The sequence below is a fragment of the Sinohyriopsis cumingii genome, chromosome 17 (assembly GCF_028554795.1).
Source record: "Sinohyriopsis cumingii isolate HCF-2022 chromosome 17, ASM2855479v2, whole genome shotgun sequence".
Classification (NCBI taxonomy): Eukaryota; Metazoa; Mollusca; class Bivalvia; order Unionida; family Unionidae; genus Sinohyriopsis; species Sinohyriopsis cumingii.
Window position 1 is genome coordinate 37,098,609 of NC_142977.1, and position 21,013 is coordinate 37,119,621.

A 21,013-nucleotide genomic window follows, 5' to 3' on the forward strand; every position below is an offset into this window, starting at 1 on the left:
ATAAAAATTTCAATCATTTAATTAATCTTATTTCTGAAATATTTCTAAACAACAATGGATGCCATTTTGTTATGTACATGTGCCCACCAGCGTTTGATTGGCTGGAGTATAAAGTAACTCAGGAGGTTATTCGGATAATTATGGAGCAACTCAGTTAAATTCGGTATGAAATGGGCTATACAACGTGAAAATTTAAAAGTGAATTAAATCCCTAACAGTCCTATCAAAAGTTCAAATGTTCCAACTGAATTCAAATAAAATACTGAGCCAAGAGGCATACTTGTTCGTGTACACTGATTTTATGCATACCCAACATGTAGTCTCCAACGACCTGGAATGTGATGAAGTCTTAACAGTCTTTTGATGTATCACAATAATACAATCCAAAATGTCCTTGATTGAATTAACTAATTCCAAATTAATGATCTCTTTGCAATTCCAGTCCATCCAAATTAAAAACTGAATACAACAATAAGACTGATTTCACTTCAGATATAAAGGTATGAAATGAGCAATGTTTCAATATTTATATAAAAGTTAAAATTGTGATAAAAAATCAACACAAATGCCGAAAATTCTGTGCAACTAGTTTTGCATTTAATGTATGCTTCTTCAGGCACGAAATGTTTTGAAAGTAACGGATGACGTTTTTTATTTTAAAACAACAATTACGTCATTACGTAACGTCATAAATGATATGCATCATCATAACAATTATATATGACAGGATCTAAAAGATACACGAGTCTCTAATGAAACTTGAATTAGTGAAATAATAATAATAAACTAGAGACAAACAGTCATACATATAATTAATTTGTTATAAAGGATATACAATATATGGTACCATATAGCCAGGCCAAAAGATACCAACGCATTATTTCAGATGATTGTCAATTACAAAATTCTTTGAATAAATTACGAAATTACTTCCAAAATAGAAATTATCCTACATACATAATTGATTCTGCACTGAACAAAGCCCGTAATCTTACTCAACATGAGACTTTAAACACAGCAGAATGTAAAATAGAGAGAGATGTAATTCCTTTCACAATACAATATAATCCTTCATTACCTAATATAGGTCGTATAATTAATAAATATTATAGTCTCTTAAATTTATCCAATAAAACTAGCGTCAAATCACTTTTCAAAATTAAACCAATTTTCGCTTATAGAAGACCCAAGAATTTGCAAGATATTTTAATCAGAACTAAACAGAAAATAAAAAAATACACTTTTCATCATCTAAATGTAACAGACACTGGTGCTCTCAATGTGCAAACATAAGAGAAAGTACTTCTTTCAGTAGTGCTAATACAAAAGAGGTATTTTCTCTACGCGATAACACTAACTGCATATCAACTAACGTGATTTATTTAATAACCTGTAAAAAATGTAGCATGCAATATGTTGGACAAACACTACAACAAGTTTCTAAGAGAAGGAATAATCATCGCTTTCATATAAAAAATTATAGAGATCCTCAGTTTTCCTCTAATGTTTCAACACACTTTAACACCAATAATCACTCTCTACTTGATTTTTCTTTCATGCCAATAGATATTGTGCATGGTGACATGAATAGACTCATAAAAGAAACTTATTGGATTCATAAGTTAGATACTCTGTATCCTAATGGACTTAATGCTAATGCACTATATAAAATTGTATAATTTAAATTGATATATTGTATATCCTTTATAACAATATAATTATATGTATAACTGTTTGTCTCTAGTTTATTTTAATATTTTTATAAATTAATATTAATAGAGCCAGGATATATGTCAGTTGCCTTTTTCAAAACTCATAAAAAATGTTTAGGAATTTCAGACCTGCCAACCCATCTCAATAAGGGAGTTGATTTTTTGCCGTACGATTGACCAGTTTTCGGTAAGGTGTAACCAAATATCAATAACTGCTACTGTAAAGCTGGAAAACGTAATTAAAAGTTCGAGCCATCAACGATAAACATTATGTTCAACTGAAACGTTTGTAAAGTATGCATAGACTTTATTTACCACTAGTACAGTTGCACAAACTCAAGTTCCAAACCCTATGCAGCTCAATGGCTTGTTGCTATCTCTCAACTTGACCTAATTTGTGGAAATTCTTTTCCAATTTCACATGATGACGGCAATCAAGCATTTATTCACAAGAATATGAACACTCTTTTTATTCTTCTGTGTTGATTAACACATTTCTAGAAGCTTATTTTCACTTTTGTCTTAAACATGCATCGCTTTCTGGACGCCATTTAAAAAAATTCTATAATCAACACTTTGATCATGCAGACGCTTCACATAAACAAATAGGTACAGTATAAAGCATCTGGGGTGCTGCTGTAAAGTTAGTCTGGTTCCCTGACTAATTTCACCAATACTAAGATGAGACCCGGATCCAAATAAAACACGGATGAACCAATTATCCGGATTTTGTGGCAACGATTATTTTTTTGTAGTTTTTGCTAGTAAGTTGTAAGTCGTATTTTAAGGGTAATTTTCATAAGATTTACGGCAAAGAGTTGGCAAGTCTGGAATTTCCAAGTGGAAAACTTACATCCTAGACTCAGATTCAAATTGTTTACATCCAAAAATAATGATTTGAATATTTAATCTATAGTCATAGAGAAATAAAATATTACCTATGTATTATGTTGTTTAGAAAATAAAGTCACTAGTCAGGTAGACCATTAACTTTATTTTGGACAAAGGTCAGTTACAAAATACAGATATACATAACAAATAATCATGGAGAAAAGCTAACAAAAACTACAAATTAAATATACATAATATGAAAATATGATGCCACAGTAAAATCCAGATATTGGCTTGTCCAGGTTTGAGCTGGAACCAGATTTTCATATTAGATTCTGCAAAGTTAGTCATGGAACCAGACTAATTTTACTGTAGTACCTCAGATGCTTTAATCTGCCCCCGTTTTTCATGCAAAATCCCTACATGCTCAAGCATTTGCTTTTACATTATACAGTGCAGCATTATCAAGAAATGTCATCCAACAAACTAAAACAATCAGATCAATGGGGGGAAAAAGCTTGAAAGAGAACAATTATATCTACTGGACATCATGTCATGTCAATCTTTTCAGTATTACTTATGGCAGGAGAGATGATTAGGATGATTAGCATGCAGTGTAAGGAACAACATTATATTATATTTTGTTATAATTTACTGAAAAATAAGAAATGCCTTTCTGAGGTGTAATGGTTGACAGGTCTGCAAAACCACTAAACAGAATATGACCAAACTTTACAAAGAACATCCTGGCATGAAGACATTTCAATCTTGCAACAAGAGCACCATAAACACACATTATTATTCATTTGGTGACCATGACCTTTGACCTTAAAATCAATCAGCTTTTTCCTGACCTCAAGTGAAAGCCATTCACAAAGTTTCAAATGGGTCTTTGATGCAAAACACATTTTATTGTGCAGAAATCATTTTTCTTCTTTAGAAGCAATGACCTTGATGTCTGACCTCAAAATTGATAGGTTTCTTCCTTCAAGTGTAAGCTTTGGTTAAAGTTATTCAATATAAAACTATTGTTATTCTGAGGAGACCATTTTTATTCCTTAGTCACAGTTACCTTCACCTTTCACCCTGACAATGATAGGGTTCTTAGTATCAGCTATAAATTTTATATAAATGAAGTTGATGTGCATCTGAATATGGCAACCGTTCCAAAAACAGAAATATGCAAAATGCCTTCTGAAAAAAGCTCAAGAGAATTCAACCAAACTTCAGAGAAATCATCCCCACATAAAGGACTTCACACTTGTACAAATGGTGCCAATTTGCCACTAACTAAAGCCATTAGTATTTTTAAAACTAGAAAATCCTTACAGGCCCCAATCCAGCCGTTTTTCATAAATTTCGACTTTAATGGAAGGGATTATCCTACATTTGACAAATTATGTTAGTGACTCATCTAATAACAAAATTCACATGTGTGGACAAATTAATTAAAGAGGGAATAAAGAGAGGCAGTCCTGCTGATTTTAAGCAGATCTGAGAAGAAAATGTATTGGTGATCAGCTGGTGTGCTGGAATACTTCAATGGGTAAACATGGGCTGAAGATAAACCCAGCTGCTACAGATTTCCATTTGTCAGCATACAACATGGACTTGCATATCAGTTTTGCCTTTAAAGTAAAAATATTTGTAAATGCTCGACTGAGTACTGCATCATATCAAATGCAAAGTGAGAACAACAGCAAATCACAAAGATCACCTACCACATTCAACATAGCTTGATGTTGGCTTCTTATTATTTACAGTGGTGAATTCATCAAATCTTGTGTTCCAGCTTTCTACTGAAATTGGTTTACCCATGAATGTCACCAACCAAAATCTGGTTAATTCATACGCATGTGAAAAATGGCAGGGTTTCTCAGTTCGAGGGTGAAATTACATGGCTCATAATGTGATAAAACATCAACATTTTCTAGCTTTAATTGCACCCAACAGATCAAAATCAAGGTTCAGTATTATTGGAAAAATTTGGCATATACAACTTTTTTGCACATGAAGATGACACTGGGGCTTTAACAGACTTAAATTTGACAGGAAGCATGATGGCTGGAAGACCTTTCAAACTGATACCAATGATGCTGTTAAAAAATGTAGAAAAGCATTTAAAGAAAGGTTAACAAAAATTCTGAACAGATTTTTACCAATATACATAGATTTTGATCATAATCAAACTCATCCAAAATTTTGACCATGTGAGCATTTAACAAGTCTCATCAAAATTTGATAAACAATTTGGGTGCAAGAGTGTAGACTGCTCGGCCAATCAGATATAAGATCACATTATTATGTATCTCACTAACAATCATAACTAAAAAGATCTTAATGATAATATATGTATGTTTAACATGCTTACAATCCAATAAAAAGGACAGTCTCTATAGTGTGAAAAAGCATGGGCAAGATCACCTCATAAATATGTATAGGTCTCGCCCATAATAAAAGTCATCAACAGTTTAACAATGTTAAACCATTTACCTTAAGTTTGCTTAAACAGGCTCTAGACTGGTAAGAAGCTCTGCACAATCACCTGATTAATATGCACAGATCTTGCTCAAAATATAACTTGCTGGAAGTCTTTGTGATATAGGCCTATTTAACATGGTGCTAAAAGTTGACAAGCTCAGAACACATCAATGTGTTGATCTCACTAACATTAGGACTGATTTTAATCTTGCTGAAAGAAACATGTATTCCAAGCTTGAAAAAAATCAGATCAGTAACATTGCCTCCAGAGATGTAAGAAGCAGACATGATATTTCTCTGTTTTAAAGCAGAATTCCACTTTTCTCCTGACTTGAATCAGATTTTTCTTGATATAGTCCATTTTTATATCATCTTTGATCCGGTTTTTTAAAAACAGTCTGTCCGCAATGACCCGTGTAAATTATTTGTTCCATATATTAGCTAGCACATGACTCTCGTAAAGAGTATTCTGATTGGCCAAAGGTTTAAATTCATCCAATGAATCTTTGTGTAATGGAAAGAAGAAGCATGCTTGCAAAACATGGCGTCCCGAGTTGTTGAAAGAGAGGGACCATGACACTAAAAGTTAAGATAAAGTTTTAAAAAACGTATGGAAATGGTAATGGCTGGAGTGAAAAGTTGATGGAAATTTAGTTGGTCAGTTTATAAGAAACTGAATGCTAGAGGACTGGCATTTTGTGACCTCTACTCTACAGTAATCGCAGTTGGAAGAGTTTGGAACAACACCTACAAAAGAAGCTGCATATGGAAAAACTGAAGCTCAGAAGGCATCTGGAAAAAGTGCAATTAATTGCTATAAGAAGAAAGATTTCTTGCATGAGAGAACAGATGTAGCCCTCTGTCAGAATATGCACACTGCCTGCTGCCAGTATCACCTTGAAAGGAAAAAGGCTCTCATTGAGAAGGAAAAGAAATGATTGCACATTGAGCCAAAAAAGTCAGTGGTGACAAAAAGGTAGCCTAAAAAAATCTTTGCCAAAGTCGCAAAAAGAGTTTGACTGGCATATCAACAGGTTGTGTCCATTAGAGAAAAAGACAAGTGAACGTATGGGATTATTTGTATATAGTTGATGCACTTGGGTGTTTAATTTCCAGATTTCTTATAAAAAGATAGAAGTATAATATATTTGCTGCAAAAAATTGAGAAATTATTGTGACTTAATTACGATGTGAACACTGACATTCACATGAAATAACTTCAGCATCAATAGTATTGGAGAATAAATTCATGTGACTATAAACAGTGAAATTATTGAAGTCGAGTTGAATATTTTTTGTATGTTTATTAGCTTTTCAAATGATTATTTTGGTTTACTTTATGATCATAAGTTGCAGCAGGAGCAGTTTTTTATGAGTGTAAAATGCATTTTTGGACCCCCAGATCGAGGGTGCTGCTCCTCAAAACCCTGTTGGGGAAGGACCCCCAAACATACCTAAAAAAAATTTCAGCTTTTTTTTTTATAGAAGGCCAAAATCATGTCTGAAGAAGCAAATGTTGACAGATCAATGACAGATTGTCAAAGGATTAAGAAATATACAACAAACTCAATAGGCTTTATGTCCGAGCTAAAACTAATTTTGCCACAGTATTTAATTTCTGCACACAAACTGCAATTAAAAGAAATAAAAATATTGTAATGAAAATTAGTATTTTCACCATCTTGCCCAAGAAAGAAACCTATATATTTGAATACCAGTAAGGTATAGGTTACTATATCACCTCTGACCTAGGATTAATGGCAACATGTAACTTGACATATTTCCAGCTATTATCATGTATTGGTCATTGAAGTAGAAACAGTTTAATAAACATGACAGGTACAGTGTTTAATTATTTCAAGAACTATTTAACATCTGGCACAAAATAATCTATTGATGGTAATCCAACTTTATCCTTCAATTTGCATGAAAAGAAATGTGTATTGCATATGTACATATACATCTTTATAAAATAAATTTTAAAACAAAGTTAATTGTGCTTAAATGTCCAAAAACTGCTGATTTTAAAAGCAGTCTGTCCTTGTGATAATTGACTGTTAAGCTGTCATGATGGTTCTGAGTGATCCATACGCATCCTAAGCTCATCTGTACACTGATCAATCAACTCGGATAGCTGATGATACAACTCGTGGAACCTGCCATGAGTGACCCTGATGATAGACTCCCCCTGCAACAAAAAAAAAAAAGAAACCACCAAAAATATTACAGACTAGGAAAATAAGTGCTAATTCATTTTCCAATCCAAGTGATATCAAGACATAGCACAGTATGACTGCCTACTTTTAAACCTGGTATTCTCCACCATGTATCGACATAAATCTGTGTGTGTGATTTGGATTTTTAACATAGCTTTAACAGTTTTACAGTCATATCACTATGATGTCTACCACTAAGGCATCATGCCACAGACATGTAACATCATGTCCCACCCAGTCACATTATCCTGACACCAAGCCAATCAGTCCTAACACTAATCTTTTAATGCTGAGTGCCAAGTGAGGCAGCTGTCAGTACCATTTTTATAACTAATTGGTATGACTTGGCCAGGGTTCAAACCTGCAACCTCTCATATCCATGGTGGACACTGTAACTGCTTAGGCCACTGGAGTGGTTTCCACATAAATCTGATTTAACCCTTTACTTTTTAATTCAATATCCATAACTCTTTACAGAAAGAAAGCAACAGTATCTACATGTCAGATGGCATGATGGAGTCAAAATATCTATCACAGTAATAGTTTATCACCACCTGTAAGTTAGAGGAAGGTGACAGCATGGAAAACTTGTCTTAATAAAAGATGCTGCCATGACACCCCCCTTTCCTTTATTTTTAATAAAAGTGCACCATATGCAATTTATTCTTCTATCAATGTGCAAATGTCATTCTGCTCATTTAAATTTTGTATTCCCTAGCATAAATATAAATGAGTCTGTCCCTTTTCTGATTCATTAAGAATGAATATTCCTTTAAAATATGGGGTAAACAAGTGCACAACTCCTTGATGAAAATGAAACCTGATAGACTTTATAGTTGCGACTTACAATGTGGACAAGATCAAGTCATTATGACCTGTACAATTTATTTGTAATGTATTGCTTGGACAAAGGTTTGTTGGAGTTGTGAACATCCATGCCCTAGAAAGGCCTTCAAAATTTTAGCTTCAAGAGTATCATGACTCATGATTACAATAAATATATTGTTTTACACTTCCAATCTAATTAAATCAAGATCTACCAATACCAGAATAACACAACTGACACTATCTCTATCATGCAACATGAAAATACAACTTTCATATCTTCTCTAATATCCCCCTTTAGAAAGATTATAATTTTAGTTTTTTTTTCCAGATTTATATTTAATTTCCAGATGTTTCTTTTAACTTATTTAGAAATCTTTGAGGTTGAGAAGCAGTATCAGTACCAAGTCATCTGCATACAACAGTATAACAGTATAAATAAATACCTAAATTCTGTGATACACCATTATTTTGGTCTGAAATAAGTGTCATTAAATTGTTTAGAAATAATCATAAATATACAGGTGTTACATATATATACCGGTATATAATATTCTCCACGTATATTTGACAGTTATGAGGGCAATGGTACAATTACTGTTCAAGTTCAGAATGATAACGATACTTTCTGTGATGACTTTGCATGATTCTGTCTGCCATTTTATGATAGTTTGTGCCTGTGTGAAAAATAGCCATTTCTGTCAATAATTTATCGGAAATATATATTAGAAAGATAATAAACATTTTAGTTATGATTTTGTCAGGATTTGTGTGCATTTGTTATGCTTTGTCAAACATCAACATATGTTTGGTAACTCATTAGGACGTACTTAGAGATACGTTATTTTATTTCCATAGTTTATCCAATTAACAAACAAAAAATAGAAAACATTTCCAAATTGATTTGGTCTGACTTTATTACTGTCCAAATTAATTTATCTCTGAATTTGCAGTCTATTACTGGGGTATATGTATAACCCTAGTCTTTCAGTTTGGTTGATTTATTCATCAGTCTGATATTGCAACATAAATACATCTTCCTAACAGGACTTTTTCTGGCTTTGTGTACTTTTGTTGTGTCGAATATAGATGAAAGTAGATAAAAACTGATAACTCGTTATAACTTATAATGGAAAATTGCATTTTCTGTCGATAATCAATCAAAAAAACAATTTATAAAATAATAACAAACATTTCAAATATAACTGTGTCAGACTTTATCAATAGTTTATCACCGATCAAATTCGAACTCTAGTCATCCAATTTTGGTCATTATGACTTTGCATGACTTTGCGAGGCTTTGTCAGGCTTAGCAGTATTTATTAGGACCAAGTAAATACTATTTAACAAATGCCTAATGTTACACCAAAGGCACAGAAAAATAATAAAATCTTTTATTTGCAATCCTAACAATGGCAGACCTGCCAACCCTGATGAGTCCATCTCAGTAAGGCAGTTGACCTTTTTCCATAAGGTTGCCCAGTTTTCAGTAAGGTGTAACACATATCATAAACTGCTATTGTAAAGCTGGAAAACGTATTTAAAAGTTCCATATTTAAAACATGCAGCGACGGTAAATATTATGTCCAACCGAAACATTTGTAAAGTACACATAGACCTTTTTTTACCACTAGTCCATTTGCACAAACTTCAGTTCCTAACCCTATGCAGCTCAATGGTTTGTTGCCATCTTTCAATCTGACATAATTAGTGGAATTTTTTCCCATTTCACATGACGACAGCAATTATATCTCCTACCACGAGACATACTAAAATTAAGATGTGATGTCCATTAAACGTAATTGTGTCCCTTCCTGCTTTTACTCACAAGAATTGGAATAACCCTTTTTATTCTGATTTGCTGATTATTAAAACATTTTAAGAGGCTTTTTTCCAACTAGTCTTCAATGTGCATCACTTGCTGGATGCTATTTTCAAAAAATTATACTATTGGTAGATGCTTTGCATGAAAAAATATGTGCAGTTTAAAGAATCTGAGGTATGCTATAAAGCTAGCCTGCTTCCCTGACTAATTCTACTAATTCGAATATATAACCTGAATCCAAATCAAACACGAATGGAAGAATTATCTGGATTTTTTGGCAGCAATCAATTTGTTGAAGTTTTTGCATTCTGTCCGTAAGTTTGTATTATATGGGTCATTGTCGTAAGACCTATGGCAAAATCATAAGACCTATAGCAAAATCATAAGGGCTGGCAGGTCTGCAATGGACTGTTGCAACAAAGCTATGAAGTCAATGGTTACATTAAGAAAAACCCTCTTTCCAAAAATAGATGCACTTGCATGTTGGCTGAGTTGATTCGTTTGAAAAAAAGGGTATAGTCCATTCATATACCAATTTTAATTCTTCAGTGAGTTGTCTATGTACAGTTATGAAAAAGTTTTATCGGCAAATTAGGACGAACAGTATATCTGAAAGACCTGCATTTGCTGTTATGTACATAGTACAGACTCTGAGGTTGTTTCAAAGAAGTTTAGAAATCTTTTCAACTGCAATTTTATAGTGAACTTTCGGAAAGTAAAATGAAACATTCTTGATTAAGCATTTGTACTAACTTCCAATTGCAATACTGTAATCTAGTTACTCAGTTAAAATTCATTACAATGGATAGCTTCTGTTGTTCTCTTTTTAAGTCATATTGCTAAAATACACTGAATATGACGTTTTGAAATATGTACCAAATGTGTCTATAATATAGACAAAACTAAGTAGTTTTCAAACATGCAGCAAATGTGTTTATAATATAAATAGAGCTTAAAACTTTTTCTACTTGCAAATAAAGTATTGCTTAAAACCAATGTTAAATGCAAATATTTATACTGAGAAATAGAGGGCATAATACAAATAACATAATGAAAACACACACACACATGCATGTGTATATATATATATATATATATATATACAGTGTGACCCTGCTACAGCATGCTCCATTAAAACAGAAATATAATACGGTCATGGCGTGGCTCCAAAAACTTTATATACAAGAATTTTTCTTGTACACAAAAAAAAAATTTCTTAAAAGTACGAGAAAAAAACGTAAAAAGTTTATTATCATTTTTGGGGAAGAGATTGCTCATGAATAATATAAGATGATCGTGGTGTGGCTCCTAAAATTATATATATTACTATGCTCCCACTTTTCCCTGTTTAGCTTTCACCTCTCCCCATTCTGTCCATTTAGGGAGAAGTCACTTCTCCCTAAAATTCAAGTCTAGCTTGACCCCTGCAATGTAATATTGTTACTACATCAGGTTTTGGTGATCACAAAATTAGTTTTATAATGTCACCTGGATATAGGGTAATATTACTACATTGGTTTGGGGATACCTATGTGGTATTGTTACTACATCAGGTTTTGGTGATCACAAAATAAGTATTACACTGTCACCAGAAAATACAGTAATGTTACTGCTGATTTTATGATCTGCAAAAACCAGATGTAGTCATAATACTACATTGATCCCCTAACCCATCGTTAGGGGATCAATGTAGCATTATGACTACAACAAGTTTTTGCAGATCATAAAATCAGCAGTTACCTTGAAACAGAATAATGTTACTACCGGCGCATGACTTTGGTGACAAACAACGTAGTATTGTTACTACCACAGGCTTTGGAGAAAATAAAATCAGTGACTAGAGATAGGGTAATGTTACTACATGGTTTTGAGGGATACCTATGTAGTATTGTTACTACACGAGCTTTTGAAATCTGTGCCTGGAAATAAACGACATGGGTTTGAAGGATAGGTATGTAGTATTTGTACTACAACAGCTTTTGGAGATCACGAAATCAGTGACTAGAGATAATGTTACTACATGGGTTTGGAGAGGTATGTTACTACATATTCAGATTTTTGGAGATCACAAAATCAGTGCCTAGAAATAGGGTAATGTTACTACATATGTTTAAGGATTAACAATGTAATATTTTTACAGGTACAATATCATTCACTTTACAACTTCTTGTGCTTCTTCTTCTTAAACCTGATAGTGTGTGCAAATGCTTAAAATTCCCTTGACAGCAACAAGCAAGCAATTTCTTTTTTATTCTGGAAGCCATTATTAAAAATCCAAATCACACACATCATTATGTGAGAGGTTAAAATGATTGTTAAAAGAAAAAGGTGTTACAATTGTTACTGTTTCTATAGCTATTGGTACTGTAGCAAGACTTAGCATAACCATAGTAAATTTTGTGAAAGGATTTAAAATCAGTAGTGGTGGTAGAGGTACTAACAGTGGTGGCACATGTGAAGCTGGTGGTGGTGGCCCTGATTAATTTATCAATAAATTCCAAAAAAAGTTTTGAAAAATATTGCCGAAGATGTAACCATTCCTATTTTAACATATGTGTAGTTGAATCAATCTTTAGTTGTGTTCAGTTTTAATTTAAAAGGATTCATTTATTTAAATTATTCTCTGGCATTACTTAGTGCAACTGGCACATTAATAATTTCAGACTGAATTACTATTTTGGGATTACTGTGAATTCATTCAAGGACATTTTGGATATTATCATTGTGATACATCAAAACTGTTAGCATATAAACACTATTGCAGGCAACTGGCACATAAGCACACTCAATAATGGAATCATTTGGAACACCACTGGCATTAATTTGGAATACTCTATACTTTTTGACTTGTGATAGAACTTATGGGACTATTTGAGATTTAATTCACAATATTCTAAGTTCTTTTTAAATTTTCACTTTGTATTCTAGGGAAATCAATTATTGCTGCTGTCTTGTACAGTCTGTTCAATGTTATAAGAGCTGCTGGTATTATATTATTTACCACGCCAGTATTGACGGGATGATTTATCCACAGTACATATGAATCTGATGACTTTTATGAACTATTATTATAATCAACAACACCGTCAACATTTTCAATATCATATCCTTTGGTAGTGAAAATACACCTTCATCGCAAACTTTATAGTGTAGCCTAACTTGAGAGTCTGAATATATTGCTGGAATATCAAAGCAACGTTTTGATCTGAACGATAATCACTTAAAGTGAACTTTTAAATAGCCATTTTTACGATGTCTTGAACAGAACAGTACAAACAGAGCATGTAATACATGTTCTATTTTGTACTTGAGCACCAAAATCAGATATTACAAATTATATAGTGCTCATGTTTCCTCTATTTATTAATCCATGACTATTCTGTAGAAGAAATAAGTCCATCTTCATCTAATATAAATTTATTAACTTCTTCAGCAAGCAATTTTCTTCAGTGTTCAACTGTTCCAGCTCTGTAATTTATAAATGCTCAAGCAGCTTGTGTAGTTCTTGCCTGTAGACTTCATATACAGTTTTTTGTAGCCTTCACATGAGTTTAAGCATCAGAATAAAAAAATTGGTAACTTGGCCCAGAATTTAACTTATAACACTGTTATCATTTCATTTGCAATAATTCTGCATTCTATATGCATTTGTTCCTGATTTGCTACATATCATTTCATTACATGATACAATTATACATTTCCGGATCTGTACCATCAAAATGCATTATGTATGTTTTGTATGTTGAACTCTAGGTGTCTGTATTACCTGTTGTAGATGTTGCAGTGCACACTCCAATCTCTGGAGGTAAAGCTCTAGTTTCCCAACCTTCAGCAACAGCAAACCTACTTGGGGGCTACCAGTGGGGTACAACTTACTGAAATTATGACAAACATTAGCAAACTGTACAAAACATAAAGAACATTATCATTTTTCACCATATTTAGTACTGGAAAGTTAAATATATTGTTTAGAGTATGGATGAAGTAACTTTCCTTGAATTCTATTGATATAATAATCGTAGAACAAAATAAAGACTTATTTTTTATTACAAGCTACCTAGGAAAACCAATTTCTTTTCTTCTAGTAAAATGTTTCTTTGAGAACACTTACCCAATCTTACCTCATTCAGCCCCAGAGGTTTTTGTCGTTTTTGCCTGAAATTTGTGTAGGAAAGACATTTGGGGGGTTATTTCTGAATACATCAACTTAAAAAAAAAAACGGGTCCAAAAAATGAGGTTTTACGTCTGTATTTTGTAGTGCAACTAGAACTTCCAGATTATTTGGTATCATTTTAGAGCTATATCTGTCTGCTTTTTTGTAATACCACCCACGTTGGTGTATCTTAAATGACCTTGATGTTGTAAAGCTTGGAAATAGGGTACAGCCTCATCACGCCTACAGATGGGATTGAGGCCGAATCGGTTAATCAAGTTTATGGAAATTTCTTAGAAATTGTCAAAGAATGGCTCTTTTTGTAACTTATGTGCAATACTGATGCATATATGATGAAATAAGTAATATTCAGATTTGGTGATGTCACCAAATTCTCCCATTAACTCATTTGGCCCCAGAGATTTTTGTCGTTTTCGCCTGAAATGTTTGTAGGAAAGATGTTTGAGGGGCTATTTCTGAATACATCAACTTTCAACAGATTTTCCATGAGACTAATGCCCAATAGTATTAGAAACATCATTTTCCATTGGTTATTTTGCTTGCGCATGAGCACAAGGGTAAAAGTTTGAGTTGGGTTTTAACTGTTGTTTTTTTTGCTTAATGGACCCATCATTTTCGTATGGAGACCGCTCTTTATTCGAAATGCCCACCTTATCCTAGTTTTCGCAAACTATCACCTATCTGTGTGCAGTTCAGACTGGTCTGCCTTAGATCTGAGGCTAAAAGGTCTAAAATCCTGACAAAAAATAGCATTCTGACCAAGAGCGAATTTTGGGTGAAAAAAAAAAAGGGTCCAAAAAATTAGGTTTGTTCCTCTGTATTTTGTAATGCAACTAGAACTTCCAGATTATTTGGAAACACTTTAGAGCTATATCTGTCTCCTTTTTTGTAATACCACCTACATTGGTGTATCTTAAATGACCTTGATGCTGCAGAGCTCAGAAATAGGGTACAGCCTCATCACGCCTACAGATGGGATCAGGGCCGAATCAGTTAACACCTTAGGAGAACTACTACTACCTCACAAATCCAGCCCTCCCAGATAACACTTTTAGCTAAAAGCTGAGTTATCTGCCCATGTAGTTGGACAGAGTTATCTGTGCTTGGCACAGAAATTGACATCAAATTCCATGAATATCTCAGTTACTAATGGTGGGTATGACATGCTCTGTATGTGAAGTAACTGTGGAGAGGCTACGAGGGTGTATGTGTATTATGATTGAGTAAGTACTCTTGAAGAAACATATTTTATTAAACAATTGGTTTCTTCTTTAAATACACTACACAATCATAATACCCTAAGAGAATAGGTAAGATGTGGAGAAAGATACATTCCCTTGCTGAGGAGATGCCATCTCCAGTCCCCTAAGGTAAGCGAGACAGCTTCTAGACAGTCTGACTGGAGGAGACTCCATCTGTTGGGGAGCAGTTGTAAATAGGGAAAATCCCCCCCCCCAATCCAGCAGAAGTCATGAAGCCGCATCTTAAGAAACTGTCCATCAACCTGAAAAGTGACCTGTTGTGCCAGGGATATAGATTCACCCAGATCAAGATGAGCCCTTTGGGAAGAAAGATCTCTGATTGTTGTTGCTGTTGATGTTGTTGTAGGGCTTAACGCCATTTTTCAGCACCAGATAGGCTATACATGGTGGCCAGTATAACTGGCTGATGAAGAACCCTGGAAAACCCTAGGAAGAACCACAGACCCAAGAGAAGCTACTGTCAAGCTTTCTCATGTACCCATGTTAGCCAAGCCTGAGTCTCAGACACACGCAGACAGAGATGAGATGGCAGTGATCCGGAACAGTGAGCGCTTTAGATCACTCAGCCACTCAGGGCCCAAAAGATCTCTGAGATAAAAGCTGGAGAATGTGGATTCCAATCTTCATCACATGGCCTGAATGATGTCAGAAAACAGTTCTAGTCAAATGTTATGCTAGTGGTAACTTCTCTAACCTCATAAGCCAAAATGCATAATCATTTGCGCTAGGGTTATTTCTTGATATGTATAGCAAATAACCCATTTTATCTAGAAAGAAAGAGTGTGCTGATATATCTTCCTGTTCTTTATTGTGAGGTAAAAATAGGGATATCTCCCTCAACACAGAGGCTCTGTCTCATTAAGACACCACTTCAAAGCTCATACTGTGCCTTGTAGGTGGTCTTGAGCTAAAGTGTCCAGAATAGACAGTATTTCATGACAAAAATCTGGTTACCCATGGATGGGAGCCCATTCTTGGGAATGAAAGAGGGTTCCATCATAAGTGAAACAGACTGATCTTTTCGAAACTACATTTAATTCAGGTCCAATGATAATGAATGCATTTTACTGATTCTGCCTGTCATTCCTATGCTATAAGAAAGCAAGTCATGCATGAAAGGTGATACAGTGATGCACCTGAAAGTGGTTCAATTGTTGTCTTGTTCAACCTGGTTAGAACCCATGATAGGTTCCACTTTGGGCAGAGAGCCAACATTTATTACCGTGAATAATCAAAGTTGGAGAGAAGTCAGATAAGTCTTTGTTTTGCCCAATATCCTTTATTACATGATGACAAAAGGTCTCAGCAACCATCAAGCGGTAACATCATATTTGGTGCTAACATTCTCTTTTCGAAGAGCCAGAGGAGGAGATTAGCCATTTGAGGTATGATGTGTCTTTTGTACACCACTGTGTGAAAATTTGACATTTGACTTTGTATGCTTTCAGAGTGGAGGCCCTTTTTGCTTAAGAGGTTCTCTCCTCAACTTGTTGTGTGAACTGGTTGTGGTTGTGTGAACTGTTTATTTTTGAGGGTGTGTTTAATATTCAGACAAGCAGTTTCAGTAGCTCTGGGTTGTGATGGGTTCACCAATGGTTGGTCCCATCAGGCACATATCTGAGTGAAAAGCGAGGGATGGAGACCATTCCGTCTGTATCAGTTGATTGTTCCAAGTCAAAGAATCTTCTAGCATATTTAGTCATCTCAGAATATGATGAACTTGGACACGGATTTGTTGCTGACACCACTTTAGAAAATCTCATGCCAGAATGCAAAGGTCTAGGGACTTAATTCCACCTAACAATTTGAGGTAAGTCACCACCATAGAGATGTCAGACAGAATGAAGACTCCATTTCCATTTAAATATTTCTGCCAGCAATGAAATAATTTCAAAATGGTCTTCATCTCTAGTAAAATGATATGATAATACAGTTCCTGGGGAGATCACACTCCACTGCATTCCCAAAAAGATGGCAGCATGTGTGCCCCCAGCCTTCTGTACTGGCATCCATACAGTGATTTCTAGCAGTTGTAGTTGCAGAGGTATACCTGCTGTGAGCCAAGATAGACTGCTCCAATTCTCCTGATGGTACCTCATATTTGTACAGATGGAGAAAGGTTGGTCCAGTGGGCAAACTTTTGGTCTCCATTGGGATAAAAGAATAATTTATAATGGGAATATATATAATTGTCCTAGGGTGATGATGTCTACTATCAAGTGAAGTGAAGCAAAACTAGCAGACGAAGGAATTTTTGTGTGGATGGAGTTTTCCCTGACAGTAAAGAAGTCACCATGGTCCAGATTTTCAATGCCCATTCTTGAGGGAGATGTATTCTTTTTACCTGTGTGCTGAACTCCATACCAAGATGAACAAAGTATTGAGATGGGAATAGTTGACATCTAGTGTAACAAGGGTTATCATCATATGTTCCAAGATATAACTCACCCGATGTTGTTGCAGAATGTGGTCCAAGTAAGTTGATGTTGCTGCCATAGAGATGGTCTGGACATGTGCCATTACTTGGATCATGAAACAAATGAAGAAACATGGAATAAAGTTTAGTCTAAATGGGGGAGCTCTGAATTGGTATATGATGTTGTCCTAGGTGAATCGCAGGAACTTACTGGAAGCCTTGTGAATAGGGACATGAAGATATGCATCTTTTAGGTACACACAGATTGCAAAATCTCCCTCTTGGATGCGTGCAAAAGGCGCTGTGGTGTTTCCATTGAACTGATTGAGGGCGATTATGACAATGACAGAGTGCCGAGTACTATTGCCTTTGGAACCAAGAAAAGTCTGGAATAAAACCCAAGAGAATTTATATTTCAAATGATTTCTACTGCAAGTTTCTGGAGAAATTTGTTTCTTTTCTTGCTGCAAGATGGTGACTTTAAATGGGTCTGTTCGGATGTTTGTAGCTGTTGGGATGGAGGAGGAAGTGTATGGAGGAAGTGATGCAAAGTCCGTTGGAAACCACTTGTCAAGTCCACTGATCATTGTGGCAAATCTTGTCCCATTCTGCAGCAAAGAATTGAAGACTTAATCCCATCCAGACCTGTGCTAAGGATGGAGTGGAATTGATGTAATTTTTTGTAGCTGATGAAGGCGGTCATGTAGAGAAACATTGGCACAAAGTCATCATTCCATGTCTTTTATCCACTTTCATTCAAAAGAACTGTGGTCTTCGATGGGTGGAACTTTACTAAGATGGCTTCTCAGAGGTTTGTTCAGGGTGGGTCCCTTGTTTCCTTTTGTTGATTTCCCAGACAGTCCCTGTATTGATGGTCTGATTGTGGCGGAGGGAAATTGGTCTCTGTGGTGGCTTGTTGGTGGATTTCTTGATCTGGCTGTTAAAAAGTAAATTAGAAGATAAAGGCTGTGATTGTAGCTTGGCCTTATGATGATCCTTAAGGAAGGTGTAGGAAAAGAGCACTGAGTCTCATTCTACCAGTTGTAAACTTGAAGCTGCTGTAACAGCACTGGCAGAGGTGTGTTGAGCAGCTCTATTTAATACTGTGGTAGGGGGCCAAGTGGCCTAAAGTGCTCACTAGTACAGACTGTTGCCATCTCACCTCTGTCTGTGTGGGTTCGAGTCGCAGGTTCGGCCAATGTGGGTATGTGAGAAAGCCTGCCAGAAGCTTCTTGTGGGTTGGTGGTTCTTTCCAGGGCTTTCCCCCACTATTTATACTGGTCAACAATTATAGCCTATCTTGTGCTGAAAAATGGCGTTAAACCCTAAAACAACAATACTCTGGCCATTCTGAAGACTAACTCCCATGAATGTCCTGTGGAATTAGGGTTGGAAGAAGAAATGCTCTCTTCCACCTGTTGGAAGGCATCCATGGATAATAAGTCCAACACAGAGCCCACCACTACAATATTGCATACTAACTGCTCAGTATCATTAAATGCCATCTGGTCCATATGTGTAGAATATGGCTTTGTGATCCCCACAGCTGTGTTATTATGGTCAACTGCTGGGGGTATCCAAATGAAATAATGGTGAGTGGTAGATGACCAACGAAAGTTTGATGGTAGGTGCTTTTGTGAGAAAAGTAGTTGGTTAATGCTTGAATCTTGCAATTGACATCTGATGTTCAAAATGTCTGTAATTCTACCTGATTGCGTAAGTAATATGATGCTGGATTCTTCCTTTTTTGTCATAATATTGATGTATGATGGAGTTCTGGTCAAGGTAGCTGATGGAGTGGGAGGAGGGCAGAACTCCGGAGGTAAAAGGCAGAAAACTTATTCAATTGAAGCTCTGAAGACTGAATCTTCCCATGACACCATATTGCCTAGAGCAACGAAGGAACTTGCGACTAAGCATAGTCATCTTTGTTTCTATCAAGAGGTGAGTCTGCATCTTGTTTTGTCTAAGAATTAGCTGGTGAAGAATGTTGAGGTCTGCCACTCAGTAAACTCGAAGGGCACCCTGAATTTGATACTGTGACTTCCAGGCAGTCATTGATTAAAGAGTCCTCTCTAGTGCTAAAGGACAGAGAAAACTGCAAAGCAACATCTGTTGGAATTTGAGACACTATGGTTGGCATCATGACTGAGTGTCTTGATGCAGTATGCAGACTAGACTGGTCTACATAACTGCCTGTATAGACTAGGTTCTACATGCTGGAAGACAGATTATCGTCTGGTGGACCTATCATGTATATGTAATGGTCGTGGCCCCTTATGATCTGTTGTATATGGCATAGTCCAGTCATAATGGAAGTAGGTCATCTTTGTGGGGAATGATGCTGTGCAATTCATTATGTTGAAACAGGTTACAGGATGTTCAATCCACATAACCAGTCAATTTGTCTGCTGTGCAAGATGATACTTTTGGCTGCTTGCTTGGCTCTTTTCCTTGCTGTTCTGCAACACAGTCAAACCCTGAGGTGGCAAGGGCCATAAGTATCACTAATAAAGATGAGTCCTGTGGAGGTGCCAGGGCTGTCTCTGACCGTGTAGATCTCCCTTTTCCATCAGAATTTTCAGCACTGAGTACACATCAGCCTCTAGACTTATGATATCATATTCCTTAGCTGCACAATTCTGTGACTTACCCATGATCTAATCTGTAAGACAAATAGAGCAGAACATGTAAACCTCTGAAGCCCTGCACTTGACTTTTTTTAACACACAGTCAGTGCAGAGATGTATCATATAATTTACAGAGAAATTAGTGAAAGCAGACGACAATAAAGCATGGACAAATATAGCAGAACATATAAACCTGTGTAGCTCTGCACTTGACTTTTTTATAACATAGAATCGGTGCAGAGATGTATCATATAATAATTTACACAGAAATTAGTGAAAGCAGACGACAATAAAGCATGGACAAATAGAGCAGAACATATAAACCCGTGTAGCTCTGCACTTTACTTTTTTTAACACACAGTCAGTGCAGAGATGTATCATATAATAATTTACACGGAAATTAGTGAAAGCAGATGACAATAAAGCATGGAGAATAAAGGTATAATAAAATTATAATACAACAAACAGGAAGACTCAGTGAAGGTCTGAACAGGTAAAAACCACTGAAGCTTGATGCTCAGATGCTATGAATGTACTGGTATAGAAAACTCACTTGTATGTACCCATTCATAGTGGAATTACACATATATTAAGAGTCTTCTATAAGCACTAGAGACTTACATGCACACAAAAATAATTA

General features: G+C 35.4%; 1 protein-coding gene across 3 annotated transcripts in view; it reads right to left on the minus strand.

The window, feature by feature from the left end:
* Nucleotides 1-575: 575 nt before the first annotated feature.
* The window catches only part of LOC149778440 (histone-lysine N-methyltransferase SMYD3-like), an 84,516-nt gene continuing 64,078 nt past the window's right edge, over nt 576-21,013 (minus strand). For all 3 annotated transcript variants that reach the window (XM_089939273.1, XM_089939272.1, XM_089939271.1), the window contains exons 12-13: nt 13,657-13,765; nt 576-7,212 (exon numbers count right to left, since the gene is read on the minus strand). In XM_089939273.1, the coding sequence (XP_089795399.1) occupies nt 7,090-7,212; nt 13,657-13,765 (232 nt within the window). In that variant the 3' untranslated portion in view covers nt 576-7,089. The remainder of the gene's footprint in view (nt 7,213-13,656; nt 13,766-21,013) is intronic.